The following is a 19539-nucleotide window of genomic DNA, read 5'->3' as shown; positions in this document are numbered from 1 at the left end:
CTCCCGTCCCGCGCACCTGGCCCTGGCCAGGCCCCAGCCCCAGTCCCGGCCCCAGCCCCAGCCCCAACCTGGACCCCTGGCCTGTGGAGAGCCGCGGCGCCGGGAGGAGCCGGCAGGGCTGCCTCAGGTTCGGCACCGGGCGGGACGCGGGCTCCGGGGCTCCGGCTGAGACGTCTCTGTAGCCGACGGTGTCTATCGGCGGGAGCGGGAGGGGGCTTTTGAAGTGGGAGGGGGCCTGGGCCTGGGCCTCTGCGGGGTGAGGGGGTCAGCCCCTGATGGGGACGCTCCGAGGAGGGGGCAGCGAGAGGGAACAGACTCGGGAGGGTGCCTGGCCGGGGAGGGGGAGGGACAGAGTAGAGGAGGGAGAGGGGACGGGAACTGACCCAATGCAGAGAGGAGACCTGGGAGGTGCCTGGCCGGGGAGGGGGTGGGGATGGGCAGAGAGGAGCTGACCCCTGATTGCTGGTAGGGGAAGAGAAGACACAGACCTAGGAGGGTGTCTGGCTGGGCAGGAGGAGGGGAAGGGCAGAGGGGCATTGACCCCCGATTGCCGGGGTAGGAGAAGACACAGACCTGGGAGGGTGCCTGGCGGGGCAGGGGGATGGACAGAGGGGAGCTGACCCCTGATTATTGGTAGGGGAGGAGAAAACAGATCAGCGAGGATTCCCAGCTGGGCAGGAGGAAGCCACAGTCGAGGGTGAACTGGCCGCTGATGGGGGTAAGAGAGAAGACAGAAACCTGGGAGGGTGCCTGACTGAACAGGGGAGGGCTAGGGCGGAGCTGACCCCTGATTGCTGGTAGGGAAAGAGAATACAGACCTGGGAGGGTGTCCGGCTGGGCAGGAGGAGGGGAAGGGCAGAGGGGTGTTAACCCCCGATTGCTGGAGGAGGAGAAGGCAGAGAGCTGGGAGAGTTCCCGGCTGGGCAGGGGACAGCCACATTCGATTGTAGGGTTCACTGACCCTGATGATGGGGGTAGAGGAGAAGGCAGAGACCTGGGAGGGTACCCCAGGCAGGGGCAGAAACAGAGGTTGGTGTGGGGAACTGAGGCCTGGTTGGGGAAGGGGGACAGAGACTTGGCGGGAAGCCAGTAAGATGTGGGAGGAGGTCCTGAGGTCAAATAAGAGGGTGGGCACCTGGGTTTCCAGGGAACTGGGACCCTTCTGGGACAGTGAGGCGGGAGAAAGGGCACTGAGTGTTTGGGTATTTATGATCCTTTTCTAGGTCTTAAATATCTAGTCGTTTGGGAGGGGAGAGAGAGAAAGGATCCTGGAGGAGAGATGGCAGGGGATGGGGACACACTGGGAACTGGCCAGGGGCAGGAGGGCTCGGTGGGTAGGGACACAGGGTAAGTTTGTACCCTGAATGTACAAACACACACTCTACACTCTTCTCCCAGGCCTGCTCCTCGGAGCATCTCTGCTATCTTCAGCCCTTCCGTCTGCCCCCAAGACTAGAGTCCCAGTCTGAAAGCCAGGGCTGGCATCTCTGGAGGGAGCAGATCCCCCCAACAACAGCTGATGATTTCTGCGTGTCACCCTTGTGTCGGTTTCCAGCTGCTAGCTTGCTATAACCTTGTGGGTCACAGCCCCTGCTGAGCCCCCACAGATACAAACCACCCCTTGGGCACCTCATAGAGGGGCGTCTGCTGAGCTCCGGGGTCTTTGCTCCCCCTCGGTGTTCTTACTCCATTTCAGCACGTGGAAGAGAGATCCAGGCTGGTGTTTCAGCCTCCAGCGGTGGAGCGGCAGTGCCGATCCTTCCACCAGTGGCTGTGATATTGCTGTGCCCTTTCCAGTGGAATCACAAAGAGAAACCACCCAGGGCTTGGAAACTAGGGCTGTGGGAATGAGGAGTGCACCTGTTGCCTGCGCTTGGAGTGGTTTCTCCGATGGAGTACTTGGCTAGTAATGGATTTCCTATTAGGGAAAGAATCTATGACCTGCTGATTTCCCAGAACGGAACGTTTAATTTTTCTTTGATCTTCTCTTTTGCTTTCTTCATCCTCAGTGGTGTTTTGCTGGCTGGTGCTCAGTTAAAGTGGCTTGACTCGGCTAGCACTCCAGGCTGGTAGAAACTTCTGGACACATTCCACCCCTCTGCCTGCTAGCTCTTCCTTCTTTTCTCTTTCTCTTCTTTCTTTCTCCCTCGCATTCTTCCATCAGACGTGGAAAATCACTTGAATATTATGCTTGCTATTAAAATTACCTTCCACAGGAGAAATTGAATATTTACGTTGTTCAAATAGGTAATTGCTAAACTTCAGTAGCCACTTCTGTCTTGATTTGAATTAATGTGCTTATACGTTTTAGCGTGTTAGTGCAGCTACCTTCTGTGTTCTGATGGCTTAGGTGATATAGTACACACATAACCAAGGGTGTGAAACTGCCACGAACCCGGTGTTGAGTTGTTGAGTTAGTCCCTCCTTAGAATTGCTCCAGGGAGAATGTGTTCTTCCTTAAGAAAAGAGTAAGCTATGAACTAAAACTCAAAATAACACTGGAATCATAGCAAAATGCATTTCAGTCTCATAAAACCTTGAAACAAGATGATATGCATTATTTGAATGACTTTAGGTTAACTAGACATTCTTTCATGCAGGAAATGACTTTTGTTTAGAAACATTGGCTGCTTTTAAAGTATATAAGTTTTGGCCGGGCGTGGTGACTCATGACTGTAATCCCAGCACTTTGGGAGGCTGAGGCAGGCGGATCGCTTGAGTTCAGGCGTTTGAGACCAGCCTGGCCAACATGGTGAAACCCTGTCTCTCCTAAAAATACAAAAATTAGCCAGGCATGTTGTCGCACGCCTGTAATCCCAGCTACTTGGGAGGCTGAGGCAGAAGAATCGCTTGAACCTGGGAGGTGGAGGTTGCTGTGAGCTGAGATCATTGCGTTACTGCACTCCAGCTTGGGCGACAGGGTGAGACTGTCTCAAACAAACAAAAAAGTACCTATGTTTTATATAACCTGCCATGAGAAAACTGATCAGATAACAGATTTTGTGTACCAATTTTATGGCAGCATTTGGACAGCAGTATTTACAAAAGCCTGTTTCAAGAATTGCCAAAACAAAGACGGCAATTTATTTTTTAGGAGTTTTGGGTAGGTTTTCCTTTTTTTTTTTTTTTGAGGTGGAGTCTTGCTCTGTCGCCCAGGCTGGAATGCAGTGGCGTGATCTCGGCTCACTGCAAGCTCCGCCTCCCGGGTTCACGCCATTCTCCTGCCTCAGCCTCCTGAGTAGCTGGGACTACAGGCACCAGCCACTGTGCCCGGCTAATTTTTTGATTTTTAGTAGAGACGGGGTTTCACCGTGATCTTGATCTCCTGACCTTGTGATCTGCCCGCCTCGGCCTCCCAGAGTGCTGAGATTACAGGCGTGAGCCACCGCGCCCGGCTGGGTAGGTTTTCTTAGCTTATAAAATTGATAACCAGGCAGGGCGCGGTGGCTCATGCTGTAATCCCAGCACTTTGGGAGGCCGAGGCGGGCGAATCATGAGGTCAGGAGTTCAAGACCAGCCCGGCCAGCATGGTGAAACCCCGTCTCTACTAAAAATACAGAAAATTGGCTGGGCGTGGTGGCGGGCGCCTGTAGTCCCAGTTACTCGGGAGGCTGAGGCAGGAGAATGGCATGAACCCGGGAGGCAGAGCTTGTGGTGAGCCGAGATCGCGCCACCTCACTCCACCTTGAGCCCAGGAGTTTGAGATTAGCCTGGGCAAAATGATGAGACCTTTCCCCCCATCTCTATAAAAAAATTAACAATTAGCTAGATGTGGTGGTGTGCACCTATAGTCCCCAGCTGCTTGGGAGGCAGAGGGAAGAGGATCACCTGAGCCCAGGAGTTTGAGGCTATAGTGAGTTGGGATTGTGACACCGGCCTTCAGCCTGGGCAACAGAGCAAGACATTGTCTCTAAAACAAATGAACAAAAAATGATAATCATAGCCCTGGGTAGGAATTTCCTTGACATTTTCATCCATAAATAGGGTTGGTATCTGAGCTGCTTAGTTGTTGGTCAGTGAGAATGGGATGCACATTCACTCCTGAAGGTATGAGAAAAGTTTACAGTTACCTGTTGATAATGTTGATTATCTTTATTTTATTTTATATGGTCTTATGAATCTCATAGTTTTTTTAGAAGTTGAATTAGTGCTGCAAGTATTCAGAATGAAACATTAATCCCATGTGGAAAAGTGAATGCAGCAGTGCTTTTAATTAGCACTGAGCTCAGGCCAGGCGCGGTGGCTCACACTTGTAATCCTAGCACTTTGGGAGCCTAAGGCGGGCGGATCACCTGAGGTCAGGAGTTCGAGACCAGCCTGACCAACATGTTGAAACCCCGTTTCGGCCGGGCGCGGTGGCTCAAGCCTGTAATCCCAGCACTTTGGGAGGCCGAGACGGGCGGATCACGAGGTCAGGAGTTTGAGACCATCCTGGCTAACACGGTGAAACCCCGTCTCTACTAAAAAATACAAAAAACTAGCCGGGCGAGGTGGCGGGCGCCTGTAGTCCCGGCTACTCGGGAGGCTGAGGCAGGAGAATGGCGTAAAAACCCGGGAGGCGGAGCTTGCAGTGAGCTGAGATCCGGCCACTGCACTCCAGCCTGGGCGACACAGCGAGACTCTGTCTCAAAAAAAAAAAAAAAAAAGGCCGGGCGCGGTGGCTCAAGCCTGTAATCCCAGCACTTTGGGAGGCCGAGGCTGGTGGATCACGAGGTCAGGAGATCGAGACTATCCTGGCTAACATGGTGAAACCCCGTCTCTACTAAAAATACAAAAAAAAAAAAACTAGCCGGGCGAGGTGGCGGGCGCCTGTTGTCTCAGCTACTTGGGAGGCTGAGGCGGGAGAATGGCGTGAACCCGGGAGGCGGAGCTTGCAGTGAGCCGAGATCACGCCACTCCACTCCAGCCTGGGAGACACAGCGAGACTCCGTCTCAAAAAAAAAAAAAAAAAAGAAACCCCGTTTCTACTAAAAATACAAAAAATTAGCCAGATGTAGTGGTAGGCACTTGTAATCCCAGCTACTCGGGAGGCTGAGGCAGGAGAATCGCTTGAACCTGAGAGGCGGAGGTCGTAGTGAGCCAAGATTGCACCACTGCACTCCAGCCTGGGTGACAGAGTGGGAGACTCTGTCTCAAAAAAAAAAAAAAAAAAAAAAAAAAAAAAAAAAAAATTAGCACCGAGCACAGTTTTTTAGCTGAGAATAGCTGAGGAGCTCCAACAGGGTCTGTAATGTTTAAGTCACACTGGTCATGAAGCAGTGAGAGCTCAAAGCGGCGTGTTACAAATGCAGAGTGGTGGGAGGTGACGGCCGGCGGCCTCTGCCGTTACCTTTCTCTTCATTTAGCGGTTTTGTCATAGTTCCACCAGTATTACACAGTCAGCTAGCTGTGCCTTTGCATTCTTGTTAAATCTAAGTTAGAGGACTACTGGCTTTTGGTGTAATTCTTGATGTCCTGTCCAGAGAATCTCTGTCTGTCTGTTTGTTTGTCTGTTTGTTTGTGAGACAGGGTCTCACTCTGTTGCCCAGGCTGGAGTGCAGTAGCACAGGCTCGGCTCACTCCAGCCTGTAACTTCTGGGCTCAGGCAGTTTTCCCACCTCAGCTTCCTGGAGTGGCTGGGACTACAGGTGCACACCACCATGCCTGGCGATTTTTATTTTTGTAGAGATAGGGTCTTGCTATTTTGCCCAGGCTGGTCTTGAACTGGCCTGAAGGGACCTCCCGCCTTTCCCTCCTAAAGTGCTGGGATTACAGGCACTTCCTCCCTGCAATTAAATTCTGACACTGTTAGCATACATTATAAGCTGGACTCCTTCCCCTGGAGAACTTCAGGAAGTGGGAGGCAGGGTTGGAATGCCATCACACTCTATTAGTCATGGGCAGGATGCTCACTGCTGGTTATTGATTCTCCGTGTGAAGTGAGTCCCGGGCACCTGATACTGACTGAGCCCTCACTTGATCCTTGGGATCGGTGTTGTGAAGCCCATTTTGCTGATAAGGAAACTGAGGCTTGGGGGAAGTCACTGGACTGATGTGGGGGCCCAGTGGTCGCCTCGGCTAGGAATCAGCCCAGGCCAGTGCCTCACTCACAGTCAGGGCTGCCGGAGCCTAGAGAGGCAGCCATGGTGTCGAACCCAGCCCTGACCATGTCAGCTTAGCAGTGGCACCTGTGGTAGACTGTGTTATTGCCATCCTTTACGCTGTCACCTGCACCCTGCCCTGCTAGTTCGGGCCCAGTCAGATAGTAGTTTAGGGCTACATCCTTCAAACATTAAAAAAGACATGGCCGGGCGTGGCAGTGCACACTTGTAGTCCCAGCACTTTGGGAGGCCAAGGAGGGAGGATTGCTTGAGGCCAGGAAGTTGAGGCTGCATTGAGCTATGATTGCACCACTGCACTCCAGCCTGGGCGATAGTGCGACACCCTGTCTAAAAAAAACAAAAAAACAAGAGCCCCTCCCCACAGTGGGGACATTGAGATAGCACATGGCCCCGTGTCACTGGGAAAGTAATGGTGACCCAACCCATCTCTCTCAGAAATGTGTCCTGGGCAGCAGGTAGCTTGAGAAAGACCCGGAGCCCATGCTGACCGTGGGAGCAGCTTGGCAGCCCAGTGCCGGTTACAGAACCTGCTAATACCTCTGATGGGAGCCCCTGTCTGCCAGGTGTGGCTGCGACTGGCTTCAGAAGGAAGCCAACCTGGTCATACCCAGCCCAGACGCCACGTTCACCCTCCTGCAGGCCTCCAGGTCCTTCCAGTGGAAACCCCACCCGCCAAGGCCAGCCCCGTCCCTTTGAGCTTAGGTCCAAGGAGCACAGGCTGCCCTGGAGAATCCGATGTCGCCACCATGGGGGCCGGGGCGCATGCCCCCGAATGGACTCCTACCACTAGGTCCAGAAAGCCCCAGGAAAGTGAGACCGTGGACCCCTCAAGCTGTTTGCACATCCTAATCAGTCACTGCGCCTCCGCTGCACCTGTTCTTTCAGGGCGCACGACCCTGCAGGAGCGAGGGGGACTTGCCCCTTCCAGTGCCGCTGTGGTCTTTTTCAAGCCCTTCTCAGCAAGGCTGAGATACGAGTTAGATGCCGAACTCCTCAGAAGAGAATCTGAGTTAGAGGCCGAACTCCTCAGAAGAGAATCTGAGTTAGAGGCTGAACTCCTCAGAAGAGAATCTGAGAGGCAGCTGCTGGCTGCAGGTAAAAACTTGGATTGAAGTATATTTTTTGGAAACCTTTTCAAATAATAGGACTTGGGGTCTGAGCTCCTATACAAGAAATTAGGTAGATTGAATATTTTTGAAGTGTGGATTTTGTTTTTTCATCTTGTTTTAGAACCAAAAGTTAGGCCAGGTGTGGTGGCTCACACTTGTAATCCCAGCATTTGGGGAGGCTGAGGCAGGCAGATCACCTGAGCTCAAGAGTTCCAGACCAGCCTGGCCAACGTGGTGAAACCCCATCTCTACTGAAAATACAAAAATTACCTGGGTGTGGTGGTGGGTGCCTGTAATCCCAGCTACTTGGGAGGCTGAGGCAAGAGAATCGCTTGAACCTGGGAGGTGGAGGTTGCAGTGAGCTGAGATTGCGCCATTGCACTCCAGCCTGGACAACCGAGTGAGACTCCATCTCAAAATAAAAAAAAGAACCAGGCCGGGCGCGGTGGCTCAAGCCTGTAATCCCAGCACTTTGGGAGGCCGAGACGGGCGGATCACAAGGTCAGGAGATCGAGACCATCCTGGCTAACACGGTGAAACCCCGTCTCTAGTAAAAAATACGAAAAACTGGGGTAGGGGGCGGGCCTTCCGGGACCAGGGCGCGTGGGTGAGGAAGGTCAGGTCCAGGAACTCTAACTCCTTGCCACTCAAGAAATGTCCTCCCTTTCAGAATATGCCTTGCGCATGTCTCGTCTCAGTGCCCGGCTATTTGGTGAAGTCGTCAGGCCTACTGATTCCAAGTCTATGAAAGTGGTGAAACTGTTTAGTGAACTGCCCTTGGCCAAGAAGAAGGAGACTTATGACTGGTATCCAAATCACCACACTTACACTGAACTCATGCAGACACTCCGATTTCTTGGACTCTACAGAGATGAGCATCAGGATTTTATGGATGAGCAGAAACGACTAAAGAAGCTTCGTGGAAAGGAGAAACCAAAGAAAGGAGAAGGGAAAAGAGCATCAAAAAGGAAATAGTGTTGGTCCCTCAAGAGGGAGAATTTCCTCCTCAGTGGCAGAGAGAAGAAAGTGCATTTATTGTCTTTCCACATATTGGAGGAATGTCATCTTCCTGAATGAAGGTTATTTGGAGGCACACAGTCATCTCCTTGTTGAAATCTAATCCGGTTACATTGTGGCTGATTTCTTGAACACATTCTAACTGTGCACAATTATTTTGGCCTTGGCCATGTAATGTGAGGTTTACCTGATTCTCTAATGAAATAAATACCTAAGTTATTGTTTGAAAAAAAAAAATACGAAAAACTAGCCGGGTGAGGTGGCGGCACCTGTAGTCCCAGCTACTCAGGAGGCTGAGGCAGGAGAATGGCGTGAACCCAGGAGGCGGAGCTTGCAGTGAGCTGAGATCTGGCCACTGCACTCCAGCCTGGGCAGCAGAGCGAGACTCCGCCTCAAAAAAGAAAAAAAAAAGAAAATAAAAAAAAGAACCGAAAATTAGCTCATACACATTGGGGCAGAAGTAAATTCCTAGGAGACTTTTTTCCTCCCCTAAACATATTCTCTGTTTCTGGATTTTTAATAGTTTTATTTTGTATTTGTCTCTTGTCTGGGTCTACCAACATGTGTATTTAGAATGATCAGAACAAATACATCAGATTTAAAAGCATTTTCGAATGGCCCTGGAAAACAGTCTTTTCACGTGAGTGTAATGAATATTGGTGTTCTTTCCTGGGGCTCTGGGGGTCATGGGACAAAGGCCCATGATCAAGATAAATAGGCAGCCCTAGAAAAATAAGGAAAACACTTAGAAAGGGGACTTGTAAACCTTGTGTTCATACTCTTTGTATTTTATTATTATTATTATTTAGACAGGGTCTCACTCTGTTGCCCAGGCTGGAGTGCAGTGGCGCGATCTCGGCTCACTGCAACATTTGGCTCACGAGTTCAGGCAATCAAACAGCCTCCCCAGTAGCTGGGATTACAGGTGCATGCCACCAGACCCGGCTAATTTTTGTATTTTAGTAGAGAGAAGGTTTCACGATGTTGGCCAGGCTGGTCTCAAACCCCTGATCTCAGGTGATCTGCCTGCCTCAGCCTCCCAAAGTGCTGGGCTTACAGGCGTGAGCCACCGTGCCCAGCCCTATTTCAGTTATTTTTTGAGGTAGGGTCTCACTGTGTCACCCAGGCTGGAGCACAGTGGTGCGATCATAACTTAATGCAGCCTCAACCTCCTGGCCTCAAGCAGTCCTCCCTCCTTGGCCTCCTAAGTAGTGGGATTTCAGGTATACACCACCACACCAGGCTAAATGAATTTTTTGTAGAGACGGGGTTTTGCCATTGGCCAGGCTGGTCTCAAACTTCTGAGCTTAAGTGATCCACCTGCGTCGGCCTCCCAAAGTGCTGGGATTACAGGTGAGCCACCGTGCTCTGTTCAACTTTAATTAAATTAAATTAAATTAATTAATTAATTTTTTTTTTTTTTTTTTGAGACGGAGTCTCGCTCTGTCGCCCAGGCTGGAGTGCAGTGGCCGGATCTCAGCTCACTGCAAGCTCCGCCTCCCGGGTTTACGCCATTCTCCTGCCTCAGCCTCCCAAGTAGCTGGGACTACAGGTGCCCGCCACCTCGCCTGGCTAGTTTTTTGTATTTTTAGTAGAGACGGGGTTTCACCGTATTAGCCAGGATGGTCTCGATCTCCTGACCTCGTGATCCGCCCGTCTCGGCCTCCCAAAGTGCTGGGATTACAGGCTTGAGCCACCGCGCCCGGCTCAACTTTAATTTTAAAGTTGCCAGATTTCTTTTAGCTAGAAAGTTAATTTGTAAATATTTTGGGGAATGACACTTCTTTTTTTGGTGGATATGTTGCTTTGGGCAGGTTTTTCTCCCCTAAGGTAAGTTTCATTTGCCTTTTTAAATGGACCTACGGCAAGTCATTTACTTGTCGCAGTTGGTGGAGAGTGGAGAGGCGGCATGGCTTTGATTCCGCGTCATTGTGGATCTGGGAAGGCCAGTCCTGCTTCAGGAGGTGAAGTCTGTGGTGAGCTCTGTCCCTCGGGAGCAGAGTGACCTGTAATGTCCCCAGGCCCTTGCCATGGATGTATAAAGAGCTGGGGATGTCTGTTGTTTTGAGTGTCACTGGGCTGTGGATGTCCAAAGAGCCAGGAGTGTCTATTGTTTTAAGTGTCGTTTGGCCGTGGATGTATAAAGAGCCAGTGGTGTCTGTTGTTTTGAGTCGTTGGTTGAGTCCAGGTTGGTGGTTCGAGGCCGGTTGTAGTTGCTCATGAGAACCTGGGGTTTGCCATCTTGTCCTGCCCTTGACATGAGCGGCTCATGAGCCAGCACAGACGGGGCTCTGCAGGCCGTTCGGTTTCTTAAAGCAGCAGGAGAGGGCTGGAACAGGAGACGACCCCTCCTTGTTCCTGAGATGTGGGCCAGTTTGGTGCACAAGAGTAAAAAGGTGTTGCTATAGTGAGCCGCTGCTGCTTCTGGGAGGGCACGTAGCTAATGCTTTCTCTTGCGTGATCGGCATGGTATTGTCAGGATGGTGTTCTCAAGCACCTGCCTGGTGGGGCTCACCACGCAGCTGCCTCCACGTGGGACCATGTTCCTTCTCAGAGCAGAGGACAAGCCCATCAGTCCCACTGCTGCACAGCCTGGCTCGCCCCTGAGGCTTGGGAAACTTGACGCCCAGGCTCTGGAATCCAGTTCCCACCTCAAGAACCTGACGCCCTATGGTGGCTCCGTCCTGAGGAACCAGGCGGGTCCCGGTTTGGAACTGGCTTCTTGACTCCATTCAAAAGAAGACGGTTTGAAAGTGAGCCTGGGATAATAAAATCCTTTCGGGCTGGGTGCAGTGGCTCACGCCTGTTATCCCAGCATTTTGGGAGGCCGAGGCAGGAGGATCGCTTGAGCTCTGGAGTTTGTGACCAGCCTGAGCAACATAGTGAGACCCCCATCTCTAAAAAAAAAAAAAAAAAAATTAGCCAAGCATGGTGGTGCACACCTGTAGTTCCAGCTGCTCGGGAGGATGAGGCGGGAGCGTCACTTGAACCCAGGAGTTTGAGGCCACAGGGAGCTATGATTGTGCTGCTGCTCTCCAGCCTGGGAGACAGAGCAAGACCCTGACTCAAAAAGCAAAAAAGTCCTTTTGGTATCTTCCCAAGGATTGAGTTAACAGAACTCCTTTCTGATACGTTGGGACATCTTGGGGGTTTCTGGATCTGAAATGGGCATTTCACGTGGAGACTGCACCTAAGGGTTTCATGGTCAGAAAAAAGAGAAAGAAAAAAACTGGTTACAATCAGAACTGTTATGGGTATGAATGTGTAAGATGCATTTTGAATATAAAACCCCTGTGAACAGAAGTGCCAAAAAATGAAATTCTGGGGGGTGTGTGTGTGTGGTGTGTGTACACACAGCAATTGAAACATCATCTTACTGCCAGTAAAACAGACTTGAAAATACTCTCCCTGATGAAGGACCTGACTGGGTGCATCAGCATCTGGTGTGGCAGGGCACGTTGTCTCTCTGGCCCCTGAGGCACTGCGCCCTCCACCTGGGTGCGCCAAGGCCAGAATGCTGGAGTGCGGGTGTTCTCCAGGGTCACGGAAGTTGGTGGCTAGATGAGTCAGGGTCTCTAGAGGGACGGGACTCACAGGATACAGGTCTCCATGAAAGGGAGCTTATCCAGGAGAAGTGACTTGCACAGTCACAAGGTAAAGTCCCAGCTAGGCCGTCTGCAGGCTGAGGAGCAAGGACGCCAGGGGTGGGTCAGTCCGAGTCCCCAAACCTCAAAAGTCGGGAAGCCAACAGAGCAGCCTTCAGTCTGTGACCAGAGGCCTGAGAGTCCCTGGCCAGCTGCTGGTGTAAGCCCAAGAGTCCAAAAACTGAGGAACTTGGAGTCTGATGTTCGAGGGCAGGAAGCACCCAGCACGGGAGAAAGATGGAGGCCAGAAGACTGAGCCAGTCCAGTCCTTCCACCTTCCTCTGCCTGCTTTTACCCTGGCCGCACTGGCAGCTGATTAGATGGTGGCCACCCAGAGTGAGGGCGGGGCTGCCTCTCCGCGTCCACTGACTCAAATGTGACTCTCCTTTGGCAGCCCCCTCACAGACACACCCAGGACAATACTTTGCATCCCTCAGTCCAATCAGATTGACACTCAGTATTAACCATCACAGGGCCTATGATATTTCCGTTTCCAGCTGGGTGGCCTCAGCCTTCATCTCCGTCTGCCATGGGGGTGATAGAGAAATAGGTGATGAGCTGTGTTCGGGAAGAAAGAGTCCTTGTTTTTAATTATGTGGCTTTTTTTTTTTTTTTTTTTTGAGATGGAGTCTCACTCTGTCGCCCAGGCTGGAGTGCAGTGGCGTGATCTTGGCTCACTGCAACCTCTGCCTCCCGAGTTCAAGTGATTCCCATCCCTCAGCCTCCCGAGTAGCTGGGATTACAGGCACACACCACCGTGCCTGGCTGATTTTTGTATTTTTAGTAGAGACAGTGTTTCACCATGTTGGCCAGACTGGTCTTGAACTCCTGACCTCAGGTGATCCTCTTGCCTTGGCCTCCCAGAGCACTGGGATTATAGGTGTGAGCCACTGCGCCTGGCCAAGTCCTTGTTTTTAGAAAGAACGAACGATGACATTTCTCAGCCTGTGATTCTAGGAAAATGTTTATTTCCACTTGAGTTTTTCCTTGGACTCTAAATGTTTTTTGGGTTTTGTGTGTGTGTGTGTTCCCATTGAGTTATTCAATGCAGTGTTCAGTAGAAATCATTATACACAGAGAGAGAATGACCCATCTTCCTGGCTGTCCCTAAGACATTTCGCCACCTGCCTCTACCTGCAGATCCCACCCGTGTCCGTCTGAAGTGTGGACCATACCCAAGCCTACTCCGTCCCTTCGGAGCAAATGAGAGCATGGCCCCACGGAAAGAGCTCTGGGCCAGGGGACGTGGGTGGCTCAGATGGGTCCATTCCATCCCCTAGGCCTCGACGTCCCCTTGAACTTGGCGGCCACATGAACAGAATGAGATCAGTGGGGCTCGCCAGCTTTGCATCCCAAAATTCAGCTTAGAAGGATGCACCTGAAAAAGCTTGACTTCCCAAAACAAACTCTCTGACCAGAAAGCCATCAAAAGACATTAGCCTGGGGCCTGAAGGTGGGAGTGCCAGGCAGGACTTGTAGACGTTTGTCACCACAGTTTGTAAGCCCAGGTTAGCCCAGGCTCTCCATTTCCCGCCCGCGCTGTTCTCCCCTCCCAGGCAGGCAGCACCAGCGCGTGCTTGTTGTCATGGAGACGGCAGCCATCTCTGGCGTGGTACAGTGGCACGCTTCCTTCCAGGAAAAGGTGACTCCGAACAGCAGCAGCAGCAGCAAACAGCCTGGGCTCATGGGTTACGGGCAGGCTTTACTGAGAGTAAATTCATGACTTTTTTTCTTTTTTTTTTTGAGAAAGGGTCTCACTCCGTTGCCCAGGCTGGAGTGCAGTGGCGCAATCTTGGCTCACTGCAACCTGTGCCTCTCGGGTTCAAGCGATTCTCATACCTCAGCCTCCTGAGTAGCTGGGATTACAGGCATGCACCACCATGCCTGGCTTTTTTTTTTTTTTTTTTTTTGTATACGCCATGTTGGTCAGGCTGGTCTTGAACTGATCTCTAATGATCCTCCTGCCTCGGCCTCCCAAAGTGCTGGGATTACAGGTGTGAGCCACTGTGCCCAGCTAATTTTTGTATTTTCAGTAGAGATGAGGGCTTGCTGTGTTGACCAGACTGGTCTCGAATTCCTGACCTCAAGTGATCCGCCCACCTCAGCCTCCCAAAGTGCTGGGATCACAGGTGTGAGCCACTGCGCCTGGCCAGTTTGTGACTTTTTTTTTTTTTTTTTTTTTGAGATGGAGTCTTGCTCTGTTGCCCAGGCTGGAGTACAGTGGCCAGATCTCAGCTCACTGCAAGCTCCGCCTCCCGGGTTTACGCCATTCTCCTGCCTCAGCCTCCCGAGTAGCTGGGACTACAGGTGCCTGCCACCTCGCCTGGCTAGTTTTTTGTATTTTTTTAGTAGAGACGGGGTTTCACCGTGTTAGCCAGGATGGTCTTGATCTCCTGACCTCGTGATCCGCCCGTCTCGGCCTCCCAAAGTGCTGGGATTACAGGCTTGAGCCATTGCACCCGGCCTAATTTTTTGTATTTTCGGTAGAGATGGGGTTTCACCGTGTTAGCCAGGATGGTCTCGATCTCCCGACTTGAGATCCGCCCACCTCGGCCTCCCAAAGTTGTGACTTTTTATACTTGTTTCTCAACTCTCACTCTCACCTCCTCAGTCTGGGTCAGACTTTGAAAATTGACAGCCTGCAGGCCATGTTTGATTCTCACCCCTGTGCAGTCAGCTTTCTGCTTGCTTTATTTGAATTAGTTGCCAGCATTTAAAAGTGGGAGATTCGGCTGGGCATGGTGGGGTGCACCTATAGTCCCAGCTACTTGGGAGGCTGAGGCAGGAGAATCACCTGAGACCAGGAGCAGAGGTTGCAGTGAGTCAAGATCATGCCACTGCACTCCAGCCTGGGCAATAGAGTGAGACTCCGTCTTAAAAAAGAAAAAAAAGAAAGATTTCACAAAACCTCTGGTTCCTAGCATCACTTAAAATTGGAAACTCTGGGTCCAGGCACAGTGACTCCCGCCTGTAATCCCAGTACTTTGGAAGGCCGAGGTGGACAGATCACTTGAGGTGAGGAGTTTGACCCAGCCTGACCAACATGGTGAAATCCTGTCTCCACTAAAAATACAAAATTAACTGGGTGTGGTGGCAGGTGCCTGTATTCCCAGCTACTGGGGAGGCTGAGGCAGGAGAATCTCTTGAACCAGGGAGGTGGAGGTTGCAGTGAGCTGAGATGGTGCCGTTGCACTCCAGCCTGGGTGACAGAGCAAGATGCCGTCTCCAAAAAAAAAAAAAAAAGGAAACTCTGGCCACCCTGGGCTACATCCGAAGCCCCTGCCACATGGTGGGCCCCGTAGCCTGTGAGTTCTTGTTTAATCATCATACCATCCCCATAGCAAATTAGCTATTCCCATTTTACAGGTGAGTAAACTGAGTCTAAGAAAGAATAAGGGACTCAGAGCCCCGTAGTGGGCAGAGCCAGGTCTGGAAGCCGGCCAGTTGGCGCCAGTTTTTATGGGTGTCCTCCCAGTCCCCGCCCATGATCCCTCACACTCTCAACCTCTCTCCTTCACTTTCTTCTTCTTGGAGAATGGCTCATTTGGTAACCATGGGGTTGTCATTTATGGAGTGACTAAGTGGTGACACAGGAGGCCCGTGCTGTTGAAAGAGGAATTTATCACCGATGCTTGCTGCAGGAGAAGGGGCTCGCCACACCACACGGGGGGAACACGGGTTGGGCAGGAGCAGGAGCAAGGGCAGGCTGAGGCCATGGCCTTTATTGGAGTTTCCAGGCACGGTGGGGCAGGGCACACCTGGGGATTGGCTAGCTCATTCCAGGGGGCTTCAGGCTACAGGGGTGGTCTCTGGTCACCTGGTACCTGTGGTTTGTGTCCCCTCCAAAATTCAGTATTAAGAGATGGGGCCATTAAGAGGCATGCTTGGGGCTGGACCAGTGGCTCACACCTATAATCCCAGTGCTTTGAGAGTCCAAGGCAGGAGGATCGCTTGAGCCCAGGAGGTCAAGGCTGCAGTGAGCTATGATCATGCCACTGCATTCCAGCCTGGGAGACAGAGCAAAACACTACCTGAAAAAAGAGATGTGGTTAGGCCATGAGGGCTCCTTGTGAATGGGATCTGGGCCCTCATGAAGGGGCATCACGCAGGGCAGGGGGAGGCTGGCTGGTTCACTTGCTCTTCTGCCGTGTGAGGGTGCAGGAGGAAGGCCCTCACCAGACACCAGGTGCCAGCGCCTTGATCTTGGACTTCCCAGTCTGTGGAACTATGAGAAAATGAAATACTGCTCTCTGTACATCACCCAGGCTGGGGTCTTCTGTTGCAGCCACACAGATGGCCTGAGATGCAAGACCCTGCCTCTAAAATATAAATAAAACAAAAGGCTGTATAGTGCATGATTCTTTCCTATGAAATTTCCAGAACAGGCAAATCCACAGAGACAGGACATGGATTAGTGGTTCTGGGGGCTGGGGAGGGATGGAGAGAATGCTGAAGTGGATGGGTTTCTTTTTGGGGTGGTGGAAACGTTCTGAAATTAGGTAGAGGGGATGTTTGCACAGCCTTGTAAATGTGCTAGAAGCCACCGAACGGTGCACTTTAAAGCGGAGATGTTACAGTGTGGACTTATCTCAATCTTTAAAAAATATTATCTATCGATGACACCCAGTTTCTGACTCCGGCTCAGGCCTCTCCCTGGAGCTCTAGTCTTGTCCCCTGCATACAGCGGCCGGTGCAGCACGCTCTGTGGATGTCTGACTGGCATTTCAAAGATTGATCATATCCAAGTCCAAACACCTGCGCGCTTCTCCAAAACCCTTTCATCCTGCTGACTTCCCCACGGCAGGCAGGGCTGCCTGCAGTCCCTCGTGAGGATCCCAAACTGGGGAGCCAGCCCAGTCTCCTCTCCTTCTTCTGACCTTGAGCGCACGCCCCTGCACGCGCACCGCCTCTACCGTGCGCCAGCCTGCCTCGTCTGTATTTTGGACCTGCACGATTCCTTCTGCTCTCGCCCCCATTTCCATCCGCGCACAGCGCCAAAGAGGCCCTATCACAACGTAGCCCGTGTCCCTCCTCCGCTGGAAACCCCCGTGGGGTCTCAGGACAAGCCGGAGCCCCTGCGATGGCCTGTGACATCCATCACGGTGTCCCCTGTTCCACTCCCTTTATTCTCTGCCCTGCGATGGCCTGTGACGTCCATCATGGTGTCCTCTACCCCCTGTTCCACCCCCTTTATTCTGTGACCCCATCTCCCTTCATTCCTTCCGCTCTAGTCGCACTGCCTTCTGGACCATTCCAGATTCTGGGCATTCCACCCTCAGGCCCTTCCCATGCAGTTCCCTCTGCTCAAATGCGCTTCCCTGTTTCCCCAGCTTTGTGTCTTCACCCTCCTCCTCACCCACCAGGCTGGCCATGACCAGCCCGTGAGAAAGTGCAATCCCCTGCTCTCACCGCCTGCCCTATTCTTCCCAACAGCATGAGAACCATCAGATCGCGTTGAGTTATTTTGCTTACCCCGTGTCTCCGTGGACTATCGTGCAGCGCCCTCCTGGAGGACAGGACTTTGGTTATTCCCCGCTGCTGTGACAGCGCCCGTGACAGCAGCTGGCCCCCAGAAGCACCCAGGAAGTATTTATCCAGTGACTCAATGAATTTGTCCCCGGATCGCCCAGGGCTGCTTTCACTTTCTGTTGAGGTATTTTGTACACACAGAATTCCTCATAGTGCAACCCGAAAAAGCAACATCATGTTTAAAATGGTGCCTCAGGCCTATAATGACTTTTTTTTTCAGCTTAGCCAGAAGATGGCCTCCTTTGTTCTGAAAATGCAAATGATTTTTCATGCTAAGTTGGAATTTCAAGTAGAAGTAAAAAATTCACATTAAAAAAAGAAAAATTTGGCTGGGCACATTGGCTTATGCCAGTAATCCCAGCACTTTGGGAGGTCAAGGCAGGAGGATGGCTTGAGCCCAGGAGTTCGAGACCAGTCTGGGCAACATAGTGAGACCCCATCTCTACTAAAAATTTAAAAAATTCGCCAGGCGCAGTGGCTCACACCTGTAATCCCAGCACTTTGGGAGGCTGAGGCGGGAACACTGCTTGAGGCCAGGAGTTCAAGACCAACCTGGGCAACAAAGCAAGGCCCTGACTTTACAAAAAGTTGAAAAATCATCTGGATGTGGCGGTGCACACCTGTCGTCCCAGCTACTTGGGAGGCTGAGGTGGATCACTTGAGCCCAGGAGTTGGAGGCTGCAGTGAGCTGTGGTTGCGTCACTGCACTCCAGCCAGGGGGACAGAGCGAGACCCTGAAAACAGAAACAAAAACAAAAACCCTCTTCATGATGTAGTTTAGCAGAGCTCTTGTTTTCTGCCCAGCTCTTTTGCTCTGCAAGAATTTAAAAGGGCTGCTTCCTGTCCTGTGAGTTTATTGCAGAGTTTACGGGCACTGGCTCTACATCAGGACCCCTGCCCTGACTGTCTAGTGCCATCTATGTCAGCCCCTGAGTGGTTTCTCTCTGGGATGTAGGAATCTGAGCTCTGACCATTTTTGGAATAATCAACTTTAGGTTTTGGTCCGGAGTTGGTGTGTTCACGTGATCCCTGGTCTCAGCTACCACCGGTGTCTCTGAATCAGACTCTGCAGATGGCTTTGAAGCGCCTGTTATGTGGTAGTTGCTAGAAAAGGCTAGAAAGAACGAGACTTTTTTTTTTTTTTTTTTAGACAGAGTCTCACTCTGTCACCCAGCCTGGAGTGCAGTGGTGCAGTCTCAGCTCATTGCAACTTCCACCTCCTAGGTTCAAGCAATTCTCCTACCTCAGCCTCCAGAGTAGCCGGGGATTACACAAGCCTGCTACCTACCACACCTGGCTAATTTTTTTGTATTTTTAGTAGAGATGGGGTTTCACCATGTTGGCCAGGCTGGTCTTGAACCCTGACCTCAAGTGATCTGCCCACCTCGGCCTCCCAAAGTGCTGGGATCACAGGTGTGGGCTACTGTGCCTCAGGGCACAGTGTTTTTTTTTTTTTTTTTTTTTTTTTGAGACAGGATCTCACTCTGTTGCCCAGGCTGGAGTGCAGTGGTGCAATCAAAGCTCACTGCAGCCTGAAACTCCAGGGCTGAAACAATCCTCCCACCTCCACCTCCCAAGTAACTGGGACTACAGGTGCACACCACTGTGCCGGGCCAATTTTTGTAGTTTGTAGAGACTTTGTAGAGGCAGGGTCTCACTGTGTTGCCCAGGCTGGTCTTGAACTGTGCTTCTGGGCTCAAGCTATCCTCCTGCCTCAGCCTCCCAAAGTGCTGGTATTAACAGACGTGAGCCACCACACCCAGCCTGGTTTTTAGTATATTAACAGAACTGTGTGACCATTACCTCAAATTCCAGAACATTCTCTTTAGCCCAAAAGGAAATTCCATCTCCATTAACCATCACTTTCACCCCCTCCTTCAGGGTCTGGCACCCACAAATCCCCTTCCTGCCTCTGTGAATTGGCCTCTCCTGGACATTCTATAGAAATGGAATCACATACTGTGTCCGGCTTCTCTCACGCAGTGTGATGTCCTCAAGGTTCATCCATGCAGCGTGTGCTGGAGTGTCTTTTTTTTTTTTCTTTTGATGGCAAAATATATATAACCTAAAATTTTCCATTTAACCTTAACAAATGCCTTTTGATCCACCCGTGACAGCAGGGATTCTCAAGCCGGGGTC

The 19539-nt window shown here is 51.6% G+C and overlaps 2 protein-coding genes across 7 annotated transcripts in view; both read left to right on the top strand.

Annotated features, from left to right (window-relative positions):
* LOC105487201 (zinc finger RNA binding protein 2) overlaps window positions 1-19539 on the top strand; it is a 61472-nt gene that overhangs the window by 140 nt on the left and 41793 nt on the right. Inside the window, exon 1 of one of the 6 annotated variants that reach the window (XM_071086985.1) lies at window positions 644-718. The exons of the other annotated variants lie outside the window; for them this stretch is intronic. The gene's annotated coding sequence lies outside the window, so the exon portion shown is untranslated. Of the gene's footprint in view, window positions 1-643; window positions 719-19539 lie in introns of those variants that run through there. 6 annotated transcript variants of the gene reach the window in all.
* On the top strand, window positions 7788-8447 carry LOC139360296 (small ribosomal subunit protein mS33). The gene has a single exon (XM_071086986.1). It carries the CDS (start codon window positions 7865-7867, stop codon window positions 8183-8185), a length of 321 nt encoding a protein of 106 aa, XP_070943087.1. The 5' UTR covers window positions 7788-7864; the 3' UTR covers window positions 8186-8447.

The sequence above is a fragment of the Macaca nemestrina genome, chromosome 20, assembly GCF_043159975.1.
Source record: "Macaca nemestrina isolate mMacNem1 chromosome 20, mMacNem.hap1, whole genome shotgun sequence".
NCBI lineage: Eukaryota > Metazoa > Chordata > Mammalia > Primates > Cercopithecidae > Macaca > Macaca nemestrina.
The sequence above is the reverse complement of the archived record's forward strand: the minus strand, read 5'-3'. Positions and strand labels throughout refer to the sequence as shown.